At 37.5% G+C, this 18,861-nt stretch overlaps 1 protein-coding gene across 1 annotated transcript; it reads right to left on the bottom strand.

Annotated features, from left to right (window-relative positions):
- Nucleotides 1-4,277: 4,277 nt before the first annotated feature.
- SCOC (short coiled-coil protein) lies at nucleotides 4,278-13,511 on the bottom strand. Its single transcript, XM_026499382.4, is given in 5 exon segments — nucleotides 4,278-5,884; nucleotides 7,398-7,481; nucleotides 7,825-7,896; nucleotides 13,321-13,456; nucleotides 13,458-13,511. Coding segments are annotated over 5 exon segments (489 nt in total). The 3' UTR covers nucleotides 4,278-5,741.
- Nucleotides 13,512-18,861: the final 5,350 nt, after the last annotated feature.

Here is an 18,861-nt window from a genome sequence, read left to right as displayed (position 1 = left end):
CATCCCAAATTTTAGCTCCCATGCAGTCCCATAGTATGACAGCTGTGAGTAGTTTCGTAAAGAAAATCCTTAATCTGGCATGTCAGATGATGTAGGCTGATGAGAGAGAAAATGTATTTGAGGATGCACTTGGAGGCTGTCTCTGGAAATGCAGATGCACAGAGGAGCAATGGTAGTTTTAGGGAAGGTAGGCAATAGGATGATTGGATCTTTTAACACCTAGCTAGTATCTAAGCACATAGTCGGTGTTTGTTCAATGAATACACTTTTATGTTCTTTGTAAAATTTGAAATATTCTCAAGTTTTAATAACTTAAATATTTGCTAAGCCATCTATAAATAATATATAAAATCTAAAACAAGGTAAATACATTGTACAACTGATTATAATACCTGAGCTTCTGTCATCACTCCTCCCCACCCACCTCCATTATGAGGTCAGTGCGATCCCGAAGGCCAACATAAAGTTCTTGTTATGGTAAATTTGTGTTTAAATGCCATGAAGTCTATGATTTAAGAGAAATAAACTGCAGTTTTGTTTTTCAGCTAGAGTAGCCAAGAGGCTGTTAAGTCATTCTCGCTACCAGTTCTTAAACAAACTTGAATGTAATCACCTTTTGTGTTCTTTCATGATTTTCAAGTGGTTTTAAGGAAAGTAATCTCTTGGTCTTCTCTGGTAATTTTGATTGTTTCAGCACTGAAGAAATACCTGTGCACTACCACTAGAGGGTGTTAACTCCAGAGCGAAAAACTGGGAAAAGTGAAGAAAGGTCTTCAGAATTAAGATAGTTTTGCTCTGCTTTGGACCACAAAGTTAATTTTGGATTCTATAATTCACATCTCATTTTTCTCTTCGAAGAAGGACACAATCAAAAGGGAGGAGTAATGGACAGGAATAGAAATGTGACATTATAAACTGGTCAGGGTTCCATGCTTAGATGATTTTGGTAACTTTTCTGCAAAAAATTTTGTTGCAAAAACCAAAAAAATCTGTGAAAAGCTAAAGTGTTTTCATGTTTGACACCAAAATTCATTTGGCAGCCAAACCTAACCTCCCTGACAAGCCTTTATCATACTTAGTATTAAATTCATATATTTGTTACAAAATGTTAATGTGTTTGATTACAGGTGCTGCCGCAAACCATATTCAGAATACTTTATGTAAGCTGAAAAATTCCAAATTCTGGAACATTTGGTCTCAAGATTTCCAGATAAGGGATTGTGATTTATAGTTAATCTGCTATAAAGAAAGTCCAACGGGATTATAAAGTGGACAAATTCTGGATGGAATGCTATTTATCAGTATTGACGGAAGTCCTACTGGGGGAGAAGTGGTTGAGGAAGGAGGTGTGCTGATTTTCCTGACAATCATTCCACCAGCATTTAAAGCTAGAAGAATTAAAGAAAAAATTATTCCAACACTTGTTTAAACAGTGAGGAAGACTTTATTCTAGCTACTACAATAAGTGCCCAAGACTATCACAGTAGGGGAGAGATAATTCACTCAACTCCAAATAAGCAAAGACAGCTGGGATTTAAAGTCAATGGGCAGGGGCGCCTGGGTGGCACAGCGGTTAAGCGACTGCCTTCGGCTCAGGGCGTGATCCCGGCGATCTGGGATCGAGCCCCACATCAGGCTCCTCTGCTATGAGCCTGCTTCTTCCTCTCCCACTCCCCCTGCTTGTGTTCCCTCTCTCGCTGGCTGTCTCTATCTCTGTCGAATAAATAAATAAAATCTTTAAATAAAATAAAATAAAAAAAAAATAAAGTCAATGGGCAAAATCATGGAAGAGGGAAAATTACTAAGGAGACATCAAGGGCAGGGGAACGCTTGCTAAACGGATTTAACCCCGGAAAACCAGGGTGATCAGATGCTGAGGGTGGGGGAATTCTCTCGAAACTGACTTAGCAGGATTCCTTTGAAAACTGGCATAGTCAGGCCAGAGACAGGGCTCATGATGAGGTCCAGTCGGAAAGAAGGCTCCGAAGAGCCTGGTTAAAGTTTGGTCACTGAGTGAGTCTATGTCAGAAGCTAGACACAGTCCCTGTGCACCCTGTTTACCATCTATATTTCTAATATAGAAATTGATAGCCTGAAGTGAGATACTGTCATAAGGAAAACAAAATGTATAGCATTGGCTTCCCATTCACATGACAAGCAGGTGGGACTTGTAGTTCAGGTAACATTTTGTCACCTGCTGAGTTGATAGCTCCATGGGTAGCAGTTGGAAAAGTCAGAATGTGAAATGAATTGCCTGGTCCTTGATTTTTTTTTTTTTTAAGATTTTATTTATTTATTTAACAGACAGCCAGCGAGAGAGGGAACACAAGCAAGGGGAGTGGGAGAGGAAGAAGCAGACTCCCAGCGGAGGAGCCTGATGTGGGGCTCGATCCCAGAACGCCGGGATCACGCCCTGAACCAAAGGCAGATGCTTAACGACTGAGCCACCCAGGTGCCCCTGGTCCTTGATGTTTTTAGCAAGGCATCACAAGAAAGAATTGACCAGTCTCCCAAGAAGAGATGGAATAGAGAAACATCAGATATTAGGAACCTCAAAGGATGAGAAAAGCCAAGTGCTTCTCTACCCTTCTGTACCAAAAAAAGGTCTAAGATTGTTTTCTTTTTGAGGTGTGGGAGGCTAAGGGGGGAGCCCAGCAAGACCTCTCTGTCACTTGGTAAGTCAAACAAAGGGAGCCATCCCTGCAGTGGTAATCTGGGTGTTAGCATTCCCAGTGCAGTCTTATTTTCAGGTGGTCTCAGGTAGCCTCCACTAAAGAGAGACAGGCTCCTGTGATGAAGAAAGCAGACTTTGAGAATTTGGTCTAGAAAAGTGCTTGATTGTGAATCCTTACACGTGGAACTAGAAACATACAGAATTTTTGAGGGAATTTTACTGCCAAAGAAATGTGAGCTCGGCCTTAAAACAACGGGCACCCAGCTCATGCCAGCAGTAAGTGCTGTTTTCACAACTCCCATAAAGGGCACATTCTCAGCCTCTACTTCAGGCAGAGCAATTAAGAGAAGTGGATAAGAGTAACTTTCAAGAGTGGAAGCCATTGAGGGTAATGAACAAGGGAGTCCCTTGCCAGAGAGCAAAATCAGGTTTGGTCAAGGAACTTTTTTTTTTTTTAATTTGTCAGAAACAGGCCAAGCAGGGGGAGCTGCAGGCTCCCTGCTGAGCAAGGAACCCGATGCGGGACTCGATCCCAGGACCCTGGGATCATGACCTGAGCTGGAGGCAGACGCTTAACCGACTGAGCCACCCAGGTATCCCAAGGAACATCTTTATTATCAGGGACAGACTCTTCTCAGGGTTTCCCAGGAATATCCCCACAGTCGCTTTCAATCAACACATTTCCCTTTATTCCATCTTCCAAGTGGAGAGTTTTTATTTGGGTTTCTTGTCCTTACTATGCTATTATAAATGGACAGAGGTGAGGGTGACAACAATTAATTTGCCCATCAGTTTAGAAGTTGTCAGACTATTAGAAGCCACAGCTACAACTGATGGACCTTGATGGAGATCCTGGATTTTGAGTTGAATCAGTAACTGGTGAGGAGGGGTTGAGTATGTTGTGTGTGTGGGAAGAAGGTTGTGCACAGACTTAATAGCAAGAGAAGAATGCTGTGGCTGCTAGTGGCTACCAAAATCCTCCATGTGCTTTTATGGTAATAAAGTTGTAACTGCAATATGGCTTCCCGCCAAAGACATTTCTCAGTTCCTGCAATCTAGATGTAACTAAGTCTCCATGCCGTTAGAATGTAAGAAAACATATGTGCCATTTCTGGGCAGGCCTAACCCTTAAAACTTTGCATGTGTGTCCCATGTAGTTTCTCTGTAAATTAGAATAGTGATTAGAGTGATTTGGAAGCCATGGTTGAAAATGGCAGAACTATCCTCAACTCAAGTCCCTGAATCATTAGGTGGAACAAAGCCTGCTAGCTTGCAATGCCTAACCTCAAAACCATTAGTTGGGAGAGAAACTTCTATATTATTTTATTAGTGTATCTCTTGTTATAGGAGCTTAGCCTAACCTAAAAATAATAACCAACTTTCCCCTGACAATCTTAGATCTTTCTCCGAATTCTTTGCTTATATTTTAAAAAATTAATGTATAATATCCTGTAACATTTGTCTTAATAAAAATATACCCCTTCACATACAGTAACTAGTACTTAAATAAGATATGCTACTTACCCTGTGGCTTTGAACAATCCTGGATATACCACTACACCATTATACACACTACAGTTACTATATTAACACACACACAATCTCTGAAACAGCTTTTTATTAAACAGCAAAGCAAAACTGCAACACAATTTTAAATGTTTGTAAATTAGGTCACAAAAGGAATGCAAAGTATTTGCAGTATAACTATTATATTCATACAGCTAAAGTCATTCATTGAATCGCACACCAATACATATTATTCCAGGATTAAAAGTTGCCCAAATCTAACAACCAAAACTGTATTAGTGGATCTCTTTTCCTATTTAACATTTTAACATTACTTCTGATACTAATTTTCTTACCAGATGAAATCTACAAACTAAATTTTTAGAAACTGTCAAGAGTGACTAAAACTCTGCAAACCCCAAGTAGTTAGGTTTACAGAAAATTCAGGGAGAAGTAGTGAGATTAAAATACTGAGAAAATATCATCTAGTATACATGTAAAACTACCCCATTTTCTTATTCATGATTCTGATACTAATACACTCTAAAGGGATTTGCAAAAGTTGGTCTGCTGGGTACTACAAACAAACGTTAAGACTAAACTCTCTGTAACTGTTCTCTTCCAGATGTGGTTGACATAAGGTTAGTCACATTTAATCTACTTTCCCATATATATGAGAAAAGAGCTAGTCTGTGTCAGAGATCACACAAATCTGGAGTAAAAACATTTTGGAGTTGGTTAGTACTGTCTGCCAAGTACCTTTCCCATCCTATTAATGTTTTTCTCAAAATTACACATTCCAAACGTATAACCAGAGCTCATCTTTTTCAGATACTAAGTCGGTTATTTTGTGCAAAAGGAAGGTTTTAACAACCAAACCTTCCCAATTTGACAATCCAGTTGCAAAGGAAAGTCTTCATATTTATAGCCTCTGTTTTCAACTGGTGAAAGAGAAACCAACAATCCTATCTTATTACTACCTATAACAAGCCCTAACTGAGAAAGTATCTTATATTTTAGTTAAGTTTCAACAATTCAAGCTCAGGTTACTCTCACAGATGATTAACTATTAAAATTACTTTTACTAATGTAAAACCAATTTTTTCCTTAGGGGAAGGGAAATGGGAAGGAAGAAGCAAATGGAGAAGAGGCACAACATGGTGGACAGGGTACATAAAGCTGTGCGTTCAGTACATGATTTTGGTCACTTTTCACAACACGGTGGTTATTTTCTTGTATCTCTTACTATGCCTATAATAAAAGACAGTGCTAAACCTATAAATCAAAGCAAATTTGATAAAACATTCATTTTCAAGTTTCATAAATATATGCATTTCTAATTATAAAGTCTCTACAATACATTTGCACGTTTTCATAGACTAACATATTATACACGAACTCAAGTCTTCCGTTATGCTCTTAATTTTGCCTAGATCTGACATTATCTTCATAAATATTCAATTAAGCCACAAACAAAAGTACTGTAACTTTTTAAATCTATCCAAGTTCTAAAGAAAAAAGATCAGCAGCAATTCCATAAAACAGAAGGGATGTCAATCCCTTACTTTCTTTTGCTTTTTGTGTCAGTGGTTTGAAAAACACTAGAAGCTGACATGAGGTTTTCTATATATTGTCCAAGAACTTGATTTTCTGATTTTAGCTTCAGATTTTCTTCCTTAACTGCATCTACTCTTGCGGAGAGGTCTATATTTAAAAATAAAAAAGCCCATTATGAATAAAATGATGGCAACGACTCCATATTATAAGACTTAAGATTCATTCTTAAAAGACATAACATGATCTTTAAATTTTCTGCTTTTCAATTCAGGTAACTTTAGAAATTAAGGTAAATAAAGTAAACTGAGTGCAAGTTAATAGCCAAAATTCTTAAAAAGAGATTTCACATTAGACTAAATGTTGGTAAATAGCATCTATGTTGAGTAGTTATTTCTTAAAATGGTTATTTCCGTAAGATACAGACTTGGTTTTTAAAAGGGGAATTTTGGTTCATGTCTTATCAACATAAAAAAAAACTGTAACATCTTTGTCAGAAATGCTTAAGAAAATGTGGCAGGTGAATACAACTCGATTTATACACTGGCTATAGAAAATCAGTTTCCAAGCAATTGAGCATTCTGTGTTTTTACATTAGCAAGAAATGGAAAAGACATAATTCATAATGATCAAATAAAACATTACCTCCATTCATTCACTTAACAACTAAGTATTGGGTGCCCTTTAAGAGTCAGGCACTGTCCTAGAGGCAACAGTAACAAAAGTCCTTGCCCTCACAGAGCTTACATTCTAAAGTGCAGGTGGGCACATGTGCATTTTGGGGGCTCCAACCAAGTAGGGGTCAGGAGAAAAAAAGAAGGGTAAAAGTTGCAGGAAGCAAAAGGGAAGCTGCCTTTTTACATGGTATAGTCAACAATATTTTGATAAAGAGAATTTGACCAGAGACCTAAAAGAAATGAGGGCATGAGCCATACAGAATGCAAACACCTAAGGGAAAGAGATTCAAGCAGAGAACAGCAACCACTAAGACCCTCAGTAGAAGCTTGCTGAAAGAACAGCAAGGAGGTCAGTGTCTGAGGTAGAATGAAAGAGGCGGACAGTGTGACATGACTGACTCTGAAAGGTAAAAGGAGGTAACAGATTTCCAGAAAGTATCCTGGCTTTTATTAACTGTGAAATGGGAAACCGGTGAAATGACATGATCTGCTCACCCTGCTGTTAAAAACAAAAACAAAAACAAAAAAACAACCCACAACCTCTTAATTTCATTAAAAGCAAGATGTTTCAGTGGTAGTTATTAATTTTATGCAAGACATTTAGAAAATGCAAAAACTCAGATGCATTCACTTTTAATCTCTGAAGCGAAAACACTTCTAAAGTAAAAACTTTAGTATAAGTTTTATTAAAGTGGACTTAGTAATAACACAATGCAGGGGCTTAAGGGGCTCTCAGGTAATAAACAGCATTACAGTAAACCCACAGGGACGCAGAGGAACACTATTTCACTCTCTTATTGAAGCACATCTACTCTTTAAAATCACTAGTCAAACCTGCAGGCAGGAGGGAAAAGAAACTATGGAAATGGACTTTGAAATTTATACCTTTAAAAACTGGGGGCACGCTAACAAAATTTAGCAGAACAAATGCTTACAATTTCAACTAATTGGATATTATTCAAGAAAACTACAAAATGGAAGCTAACCTTCAAGTGTGTGTTGAAGTTCCAACACTTGATTAATAAGTCGCGTTTTTTCCTCCAGTTCCACCTGATTTTCAGCATCAACTGCTGAAATACAAAGGTTCAGATTTACTATTAATTAAAATTAGGTACCATTTGTGTAGAGTAGCACTTAAAGATATGCAAAATGTTTTATATTCATTATCTTATTTGACTTAAACAAGAGCCCTGTAAAGGAAAGTTAGATGCCCACGTGGCAGAAAAGGACACCAAGGTGAAGATAAATTGTTTTGCCATTATCAATCATTTCTAGAATTAGAAAGGATATAAATAAGTAAACTAGCCAAATCCAAGCCTTCTAAATATTGCTTCTCTGTTCTTTCCATTGCTTAATTAAGCCAAAAGCATCCAAAAAACCAGGAACTCACAAAAAGGAAAATAAAGCTCATACCATCCATGTCGGCATTCATCATCTCGGGTAACAAGCTTTTGGGCCTTGGGTACAAAATCCTTGATGAATGGTCTACAATAAGAGAAAGTTAGAAACAGACACATATAGCAATAAAATACCAGTGTACAATTATTAAATTTTTTAAAGGATATAATGATCAAAGTTATTGAAGAATACAAAATATTAGAAATTCTAAATACGTTATCTTCTTGGAAAGCAGTATGGTAATAAATTATACTCATAAAAACATTTAAGTATTTTTTACTAAGCAATTTCGCTCTTGGAAATTTAGCCTAAGGAAAATTACAAAGAAGGAAAAAAATTATATACATAAAATCTTCACTTCAACCTTATTTACAACCCACAAAATCGGAAACAACATAAACTGTCCAGAGTCTGGTTAATTACTGTAGTTTCTAATCGAGTGGCTACTAATAATAATTATGATGACTATAATATGGAAGAATGTTTACAAAATTGTGTATTCACTGATGTAAATTATGTAAAATATACATAAATACAAATAAAGAGAACAGCAAAATGAAAAAAGCTCTTATGTTAAGGATGATGATAGGGATGAAGACAAATTTCTTTAAAAATATTTTTCCTTATTAAAGTATTACTTTATATATACTGTTTAATACTTTTTATTGATAAACTTCAAGAGAAAAATACTAGTTATCTGAAACTATATTATGGGAAAAATGAAAAATATCATCTTGTTACCTCCTGGTTATGGTTAAAACAGATTAATTAGGATATGAATAAGTAAATAAATATTAACATTTTATTGTTTCTGTAAAAGTTTCCAAAATACTGGGACACCTGGGTGGCTCAGTTGGGTGAGCACGTAACTCTTGATTTCGGCTAAGGTCATGACTTCAGGGTCGTGAGATCAAGTCCCACGTTAGGCTCCACACTTAGCGCAAAGTCTGCTTAAGATTCTCTCCCTCTTCTCCCTCTGCCCCCCACCACAGGCTTGCTCTAAAAAAATTTTTTTAAAGTTCCCAAAATATTAAAGCATAAAATTCCTGTGAAACATGTTCTGCTCTATAGTTAACATTCATTTCATATTCAGTGTGCTCAAGATTTTTAAATAAACCAGATTATTACTGGAAACAAATCCGTAAGCAATCTAATCTACTCACTGAAGCAATTTAGACCTGCTTCTATTATTACTCTTTCAACAAATTATTTATAGAGCACCTGCATTCTTATGCCTCTATATGCTAAACAGTAGAACCCAGACCTACTGAACAAGGATGTCTACATTCTAGAACTAGAATCATAAGAGTTATCAGTGTATTGAATATTCCCTCACAGTTTCAGTCAATAAAATTGTCGACTCTTCAGATACTGGCATGAACATGGAGATAAAATGCTCAGTGTATGATATGTTTAAACTACCTCTGAAATAAGAGATCACTTGTTGGTCTAAAGAAGAAAGACATTAAACATCCTTTACATAGCACTATTAAAGAATTAACTAGCTACAAATGGTATAAAATTGACCAAATGCTTATCTAGCATCTTTCTACTTATCTAGCATTAGAGCTGCTCTCCCTCAAATTGTTTTCAATGGTTTTTTGTACTTCAGAGAACGTTCACACATGTATATGTGACATAATATGTACATATTATATATATATTACATCTGCATTATCCATATGTAATATAATATGTACATAATATGTAATATACATGTAAACTTTTTCTGATGCAACAGCCAAAGCAAAAGTGATCTTGGGAGTACTAAGCAACAGTAGCCTGCAGCTTGGCTATTTCCCCTGCTAAATAATATACAAAAAGTGCTTCAAAATTCTAATATTTAGTGTTTTTAAGAATACAGCTAAACAAAATTTTCATGACGGCTGAAAAGAGTTATAAGATAAACAAGCAAAGCAACAGATAATCATGCAATCAATGAACTGACTTTGAAATCAAGTTTAGTATAGGGATGTGGAAAACGCTGCCTATGTTTCAGTCTACCACTAAAATTAAACCAAAGTCTTCTACAAAAGTAAAGTGCTCCAAACTGATCAATGTAATAATGAAGCTGGTTTCTGAAATTATGGCCACGTGTACCCCAAACAATAGAAAATCTTTGTATGGTTCATCAACAGTTTGACCTCATCTGAAAAAATGAAAGAAAAAAGAAAGGCAGAAAAATGGGGTGGAGGGGGCTTACTAGAGGAAAAATGAAGCTTAGAAACACACATCGAAGACTGGAGTGGAGGCAAGAGCACAAAAGCCAGGTGGGCACAAGGACAGTGCCACTCGATGTACAACACAACCCAAGAGAACACTATTCACAGCATAGTCTATGGAAGATTGCACCTCGAGGACTGTACAGTGCAAAACCTGCCCAACTCTAGGTGGCAGCCCGTGCAAAAGGGCATTCAGGACTCTTCAGTGAAGCAGAGAAGAGCACTGCCAGCTGCCTCTGCACAACAAAAAAGACAAATCGCGATTTTCTCTTATTCTGATGTGATTAAACAGGCTGGCCTTAAAATGCTATTCTTATATACATTCAAGGTCTTCCAGTAAATTTAGAGTAATAAACTGATTTATTTTATATATAAGATCAGAAGGTTCACTGAGTTCTTTATATCAAAGTATTTTAGCTACAGATTTTATTTTCTTTCAAAACAGGATCAATCCTCAAACCTCACAATGTCTACATTAGCGCAGGTACTGTCATAATATGCACTTAATACCATACTGAGTGTTTCAACTATAAAACTCAAGTCTTTTTCTCAGTCTATAGTTGCTATCACATCAATCCAATCTCATGTGAAATGTGCTTTTAAGAGTTCATTTTTGGGGGGCGCCTGGGTGGCGCAGTCGTTAAGCGTCTGCCTTTGGCTCCTCCGCTGGGAGCCTGCTTCTTCCTCTCCTACTCCCCCTGCTTGTGTTCCCTCTCTCGCTGGCTGTCTCTCTCTCTGTCAAATAAATAAATAAAATCTTAAAAAAAAAAAAAAGTTCATTTTGGGGTGCCTGGGTGGCTCAGTTGGTTAAGGATCCTACTCTTGATCTCAGCTCAGGTCTTAATCTCAGGGTCCTGACTTCAAGCCCCTCACTGGGTGTGAAGCCTACTTAATAAAAAAAGGAAAAAGAAAAAGAAAGAAAGGAAAAAAAGAGTTCATTTTCAATTCCTTCTGTTCCTGTACATAAATGCAAAGCTGATGTGAAAAGAAAATCCAGACCAAAGTATCTCAAGCATGAGGACGCTGAAAGGAGTGTGGGGTTCTAAGGCTGATTTGTTTATCCCGTGAAAAGAAAATCCAGACCAAAGTATCTCAAGCATGAGGACGTTGAAAGGAGTGTGGGGTTCTAAGGCTGATTTGTTTATCCCGTGAAAAGAAAATCCAGACCAAAGTATCTCAAGCATGAGGACGTTGAAATGAGTGTGGGGTTCTAAGGCTGATTTGTTTATCCTAAAGCTGCCTTCATTCCGAAATGGTTGTGGTTCTCCAAGATCTGTCAACTCTGACCTAAGCCTAGGTTGGATCTCAAAAGCTTTTCTCAAAAATTACAGTACATTCTGGTGCCTATCTTCATCTAGCCTTGGTCAGTAGAAGAGAATCTAGAATTATTTTGACAATTTAAGTCCAGGAAGCAAGAAGTACGGAGAGAACAAGGGTCAGGAAGTGTGACAAAAATTAGGATGGACCCATTTTCCATGCCCACATACCTGTGATCAAAAACTACTGTTTGACCAAAGGAGACCTCTACTTCCTCTTATAGTACCCTGAATAGTACCACTGTTAAAAAGCAGTTTAGCACAGTGATAAAGGACATAAATTTATATGACCTGGATTTAAATCCTAGCTCTGCTATTTATAAGCTCTGGAACCTTGAACAAGGTTACCATCTCAGCCTCAGTTTCCTCATCTGTAAAATGTGGATAAGAGTATGTACCTCATATTTTTGTTGTAAGAACTTAATGAGTTGCTATATGTAACGTGCTTGCAATGGTACCTCATACATAGAAGGTACTCAATAATGTTGCCTATTATCTCTTCTACCTTTTGGCTCTAATTCAGGCCACAAAAAGAAATTTTGGTAAAATCATCTGTCTAGCTGCCTTATTTTACAAATAAACTGAGGCCAAAGATAATAATGGCTTACCCAAAATCACATAAGTAGTCACTGTCAGAGCCAAGACTACTAGGGTAGTTTTTTCCATCATACCAGCACAGGTATGCTCACCTCTGAGACCTAAAATTTTGAGACTTTTTCCTGATATCCATCTAATCTCAACCACCCAACTTTTCTGCATCTAAAACTGATTTTCATGTCATCTGCCTACTAGTGAGCAAGTAAGACTACTAAAATAATGTCACTGTTCATTAACATACTAAATGCTCTACATATATTATTAGTTCATCAAGTCAACAGAAGGGCATTGTGATTTGTACGTTTGTACCAAGATGTTGAAGGCAGGTCTAAATATAAAGTCCCTGTTTTTTCCATTGTATAGTGGAAATACAGCCCTAATCTATGTTTGCCAAATATTTTGCAATCTCTGATGTTAAATTCCTTTGATATTTTACTAAGCAACTTAAGATAAATTTCATTCCATTCAAGCCGCATCAACTTTCAACACGGTTTGTCTGTTCAGGCCTGTTCAAGTTTTGATTTGTTCTGGTTAGATAAACCCAGTTTCAGATCCCACAAGATTAAGGAATAGATTGGCCAAATGAGGACTGGAACGGAAGCTATATCCCCAGAGAATGGCCAGCTATAGTGATTTTACTCAGTGAGCACAGGCACAGAATATATAGGCATTGCTTTGGATCCTTAGGTACAGACATAAAGTGCTGGGGACGTAGCACAGCAGGTCTTTAACAATGTTACGTCATAGTAGTGGAATCGATATATTGTGTAACAAAAATCCTGCCTTTCGAAAGGCATCCTCTTTCTCCTTTTCCATCCTAACTCCCCAAAAGTTGCTCGGCAGGATCCTCGAGGGAAGCCCAAGTAGAAACTAACCCGGGAGCTCCTTTCGGCGCCAGAAAAGCTGTCGCCAGCCCTTATTTTACCGCTCGCTCGCCACCCTCCCGGCCCTGGCGTCCTCTCCTCCCACCTCCCGGGCTCTCGGCACAGCAGCCACGGACAGGTCCACGCGTGCCAGGTCCATCCCGCCCAAACGCCCCTCTGCAGTCCCAATTCACGGCGGGAGGCTGGACAGCGGCCTTCGACTAAGAGGCGGGAGAAGGCGGCGGGAGATCCGCCTCATGGACGCAAGCAGCCCCTCCCCAAAGGAACCTCTGGGCCCAATACTGAGAAGATAAGAAGGAGATTGCGCAGGGGTTCTGTGGGGAGTCAGGCCTGAGGCGCCCACCAAATGCCCAGGCCCGAGGCCGCTGTTCCCCGGTGCCTGGTGCGCCGGGCCGCGTCTAGCCCTCCCCGCCCTCCAGGCCCTCGGCTGTACCGAGGTCGCAACTCCAGTTGCCCGGAGCCAGACCCTCTGCTGCCCATGACGGCCCTCACCTGCCGTTGAAGGCGCTGGCAGTGGGAGGGAACGGGAAGACGCCTCAGGCCCCAACACCTGGACCGACTGGTACCGGCAGCTCCGCCCTCTGCGCCCACAGAGCGTGCGCCGTGTCGGGAGTCCCGCCCTGTCCCGCCCCGTCCAGCCCCGTCGCCCACCAATCCCCACTCAAGAAGACACGCCTGCGCATTAGCTGTACAACGCCCCAATCGTTCTTTGTCAAAGCCCGAGGATCCACCTTTTGCCATAACAAAAGGACGTTGGCATCCAATCAGGAATGAGGCTGTTGTGGGCGGGTCCGGTGAAAGCAACAGCCAATGGCAGTACAGAAGCGAAGTTAAGCGTGAGAAAGCCAGTCCAAAGAAAGCCGCTCTTTAGTCTCAGCAGGAGCCAGAAAATTGGCGTCAGAAATCCAGTATGGAAAATTCTGACAGCTCCTGGAAGGAGGTTGGTAAAACCACATGCCGGGGGAGAGGGAAATCATTCAAATTTAAGAAAACGGCATTTGTGGACATAATGGATAAGGAAAGCCAGTGCAATACCGAGGTACCTCAATTCTAAAAGCAGACTTTTCCGTATTTTTTAACTTCCCAAATCGGAAAATTCATTAAGTACATCCCCCTCCACATCCTTTCCAAACGATCGTTCCTCTCCACATCCTTTCCAAACGATTATTAAATCCATAGTGCACTTGACCATTTAAGAATATTTTAGATGGTATGTAGAGCTTTCGCTCACCCTATCTCATTTTGATTCTCACAGCAACCCACAGAAAAACATTGAAGCTTAGGAATAACTGCCTTGTGAAGCTCATACATGCAGTGGAAATGCCGTGGCCAGGCTTTGGAATGTAATGTAATCTGGCTTGATAGCGTTCATTGATATCTAGCACTTGTCACAAAGAGGCATCCTGCTTGTGTTTAATATTTGTTCGGTACAAGGTAGTAATACTATGTTGTTTTGGCTTCCGCACACTCTCATGAGCCCATGTCTGCCTGTTTCTTGACTTCACTTCTGGTTCTGTTTGCTGACATACCGTCTTAATCCTTTTAAGGAATATAAAGTCTTCCATTCAGTATTTGAGAACTATACGTTTGGCTAGAACTATGATACGTAATACGAGAAAATGTACTAGAATGCAGCACAGGACCTAAATAAGTGGAAAATAAGAAAGGTAGGTCCAGGGTATATCCAATAGGAACGCCAAAAAGAGAAACTAAAGAGAATGGCTGTGAGCAGTATTCAAAGAATAATAACTAATAATTTTTCAGGATTGTGGACTATTTCCTCAGATTCAAGAAGCACTTATTTCTGAGCAGGTTTAAAATAAAGAATTCCATAAGTGGACACATGTTGATGAAACTGCAGAACACCAAAGACTAAGAACTATTAAAAGCAATTTTCTTGTTGTTGTTAGAGCAGCTTTTTTTTTTTAGTTTTAAATAGAATAAAATATACATAATGCAAAAAACTTATCATTTTTACTATTTTAAATTGTACAGTGCAGTAGTGTTGAGTATATTCACATTGTCATGCAACCAATCTCCGTAACACTTTTCATCTTGCAAAACTGAAACTCTATACCCATTAAAAAACAACTCCCATTTATCTTTCCCCCCAGCACCTGGCAACTGCCATTCTTTCTTTCTCTATGAATGTGATGACTTTAGGTACCTCATATATGTGAAATCTCTTACAGTATTTATCTTTTTGAGACTGACTTATTTCACTTAGCGTGACATCCTGAAGGCTCATCCATATTGTAGCATGTGTCAGAATTTCCTTCCTTTTTAAGGTTGAATAACATTCCATTGTATGTATATATCACATTTTGTTTATTCATTCATCTGCTGATGGACACTTGGGTTGCTTCCAACTTTTAGCTACTGTGAATGCTACTATGAACATGATGTGTGCAAATATCTCTTTGGGACCCTGTCTTCAATTCTTTTGGGTATATATCCAGAAGTGGAATTACTGGATCATATGGTAATTCTATTTTAAAGCAACTTTTTAAAATGTGGTAATGAGACAAGAATAGGCAAAAAAGAAAATTAGAGAGTACCTGTACCTAGAAGTTGGTATACACTAAAGGTGTCTGATAAGATATAAGTGTTGGTCAGGTTGTAGGAAAGAACTATTCGACTGTTGAAAGTGTAAATGGTACAATAACTTTGTTGTTGCTGTGGGGTTTTGATTGTTTGTTTGTTTGTTTTGTTTCTTTGGAGAGAGAAAGAGAGAGAGGAGGGGCAGACAGAAAGTGAGAGAGAGAATCCCAAGCAGGCTCCACACCCAGGGCCAAGCCCAACATGGGGGGACTTGATCCCACAACCTGGAGATCATGAGCTGAGTTGAAATCAAGAGTCAGACACTTAGCCAACTGAGCCACCCAGGCACCCCAGTATACATACTGGTGTTTATGGTGGTTCTAATTAGATTGGCTATTCACATAAAAAATGAAATTAGATTCTGACCACAAAGAAAACTCAATTCCAAATGAAGTAAATGTGAAACCCTCTAAACTTTAGAAAACAGATGTCTTTATGACATCACCATAAGGAAGAAGTTGTTAAACCAGACAAGACAGTACCATTCGTTAATCAAAAGATTAAATTTTGATTGTTTTATAAACAGAAGAGATAAAAGTTTTCAGAACAGAAGACAATTTTAATCAAGTGAAAAACAAATCACAGACTGGGAGAATATAGTTAAGTTCTGAAAATATAAGGAATTCTAATAATTTAATATAAACACTTATTCATATAACACAAATAAGCAACTCACAGAAGCGGAAAACTGAATAACCAGAAAGATTTTTTTTAAATGTCTACCTTCACTAGTAATCAGGGGAATTCATATTATAACATGATCACCGGGTCAGTTCCTTTAAGAAGATGCAAAATCCTAATAGTGCTATAAAATAGAACTGAGGCAAAAACTGATAGAACTGAAATAAGAAATTAACCCACAATGCATTTGGAGAGTTCATTACTCCTCTCTCTGTAATTTGTAAAACAAATATACAGAAAATTAGTAAGAATACAGAGCTCAGGTCCCAAGCTTGGCTTGCACTTTAGAATCACCTGATAATCTCTCAAGAATTCTAAACAACAGGCTACACCCCATACTTATTAAATCACAATCTCTAGGGTTGGGATATAGTCATTAATATTTTGGGGAGATTCAAAACTGATTTCAACAGAGTGCAGACAAATTTGGGAACTATTGATATAGAAAACCTTAGCAATTCTTTCAACCAATATGGCCTAATTGACATTTATAGGAAATTCCAACCAATAACTAGAACATACCTTCTTTTCAAATGTATGTGGAATATTCAAGAAAATCGACCATATTCACTATCATGAAACAAACCTCAACAAATTTAAAATGGTTGAAATCATATAAAATATTTTCTCTGCCCACAGGGGAATTAAACTAGAAATTAATAATGAAGATATTTGTAAACAATTTGGAAATTAAATAATTATATAAATTCTACACAAACTCTTCGAGAAAATAAAGTAGGAAAGAATACTTTCCAACTCATTTTATGAGAACAGTGTTATCTTGATTCCAAAACCAGACAAAGACACTAAAAGACAAAACTGAACACACACAAAAGTCCTTAACACGTTTTTAGGAAATCAAATCCAACAATTGCCTCTAGACAGAGAGCCTAGAAAGTTGTAATTCTGGCCCCATGAGTTTCATTTCTCTCACAGATTATGGCCTAAAGCTAATTCTAGAATTCATATGGAAAAACAAAAGATCCAGAATGACAATTTTGTAATAGAACCACAAAGTTAGAGGACTTACACTACCTTATTTCAAGCTTATTATAAAGCTAAAGCAATAAAATAAATGGGGTATTGTTACAGACACATAGATAAATGAAACACTAGAATCTAGGAATAAACCCACACATAATATGGTCAATTGGTTTTCACAATGGTACCAAGGTATTTTCATGAGAAAGGATGGATTATTTTTCAATAAGCTGGAACAGCTGGATATCAGTATGGAGAAAAGAAACTGAACCTCAACCCCTACATTATAGCATACAAAAATGTTAATTCAGAATAGATCACAAACTGAAACATAAAAAGTTGAATTATAATGTTCTAGAAAAGGCCAAAGGGAAAAAATCTTCATCCCCTTGGTGTTGGCAACATTTTTTGAGAACAGTCACCAAGAGCAAACAAACAAAAAACCAAAACCAAACCAAAACAAAAAACCAAACAAACCTATAAAAGAAAAAAAATGATTAATTGAACTTTCTAAAAATTAAAATTTCTGTTCTTTGAAAGATACCATTGAGAAAATGAAAAGACAATTTATAGACTGGGGGAAATAGTCATAGTACATGATCTTAAAAAGGACTTGATTTCAGAATATCTAAGAATTCTTTCAATCAATAGTAAAAAATGTCCCTGTACAATAATGGAATACTAATCGGCAATAAAAAGTACCAATATGGATGAATCTGAAGTATATTATGCTGAGTGAAAACAGCCAGACAGAAAATATGCAGACTGTATGATTTTATTAATATAAAGCCATAGAGCAGACAAATTTAGCTACTGTGATAGTTGAATAAGTGGTTGTTTGGGGTTGAGGACAGATAGAGAATTGACTACAGAGGAGCATGAGGGCACTTTCTGCTGTAGTGGAAATGTTCTATAATATTTTTATTAGAATGGTGGTTATACAGTATATACAACTGTCAAAAGTCATCTCCTGTAACTTAAATTGTTTGTATTTGATTATATATTATTTTTCCTCAGTGAAACTGATTTTTTTTAAACGAGAAGACTAGCCATGATTTCTTTAGGGTTTGAAGTACGCTAAATATGCCACATGTGTTATTTTACCCAGTCCTCAAACAATCCAATGATGTAGGTATTATCAAACCCATTTTGCAGATGAGGAAATTAAGGCTCAAATAGTGTCTTGTCCAATATCATATAGACAGTGATAGGCTGAATTCAAACCTATCTTTTTTACCTGTAAAGTAAGTATCATAAAACCTACTTTATTGAGTTGTTACTAGGATCATTAGAATTAAATAAAAATAAAGCACTGCAAAGACTTCCAAATTGAAATGACTTTGAAACCATGGCCCAAAGAAAGGGTGGGTTGGAGCTTCAGCCTCAACCTAAACAACTCAAATTCCTATGAAAACAAAAATATTAACATTCCCCATAGGACTTAAACCAGGCCCATGTTATCATAATGTAATAATTATGATTGGATCCACAATTACTCAGCTTATGAGGAACCATGAATATCTCAATTCACATGAGTATAAAAATCAACAGATACCAGCACTAAGATGGCACAAATGTGGAAATTATCCAAACAAGATTTTAAGCAGCTATTAAAAACTACTTGATTGAGAAATTATTAAAAATCCTGAAACAGAAGTCATAATTGAGTGTGATATATATATATATATATATATATATCTTATAGAAGTTATAGTTGTTGCTTATATTATAAGCAACATAATAGAAGCTACAAATAATAACCAAATGAAA

Source organism: Ursus arctos, unplaced genomic scaffold (genome assembly GCF_023065955.2).
Source record: "Ursus arctos isolate Adak ecotype North America unplaced genomic scaffold, UrsArc2.0 scaffold_11, whole genome shotgun sequence".
NCBI lineage: Eukaryota > Metazoa > Chordata > Mammalia > Carnivora > Ursidae > Ursus > Ursus arctos.
The sequence above is the reverse complement of the archived record's forward strand: the minus strand, read 5'-3'. Positions and strand labels throughout refer to the sequence as shown.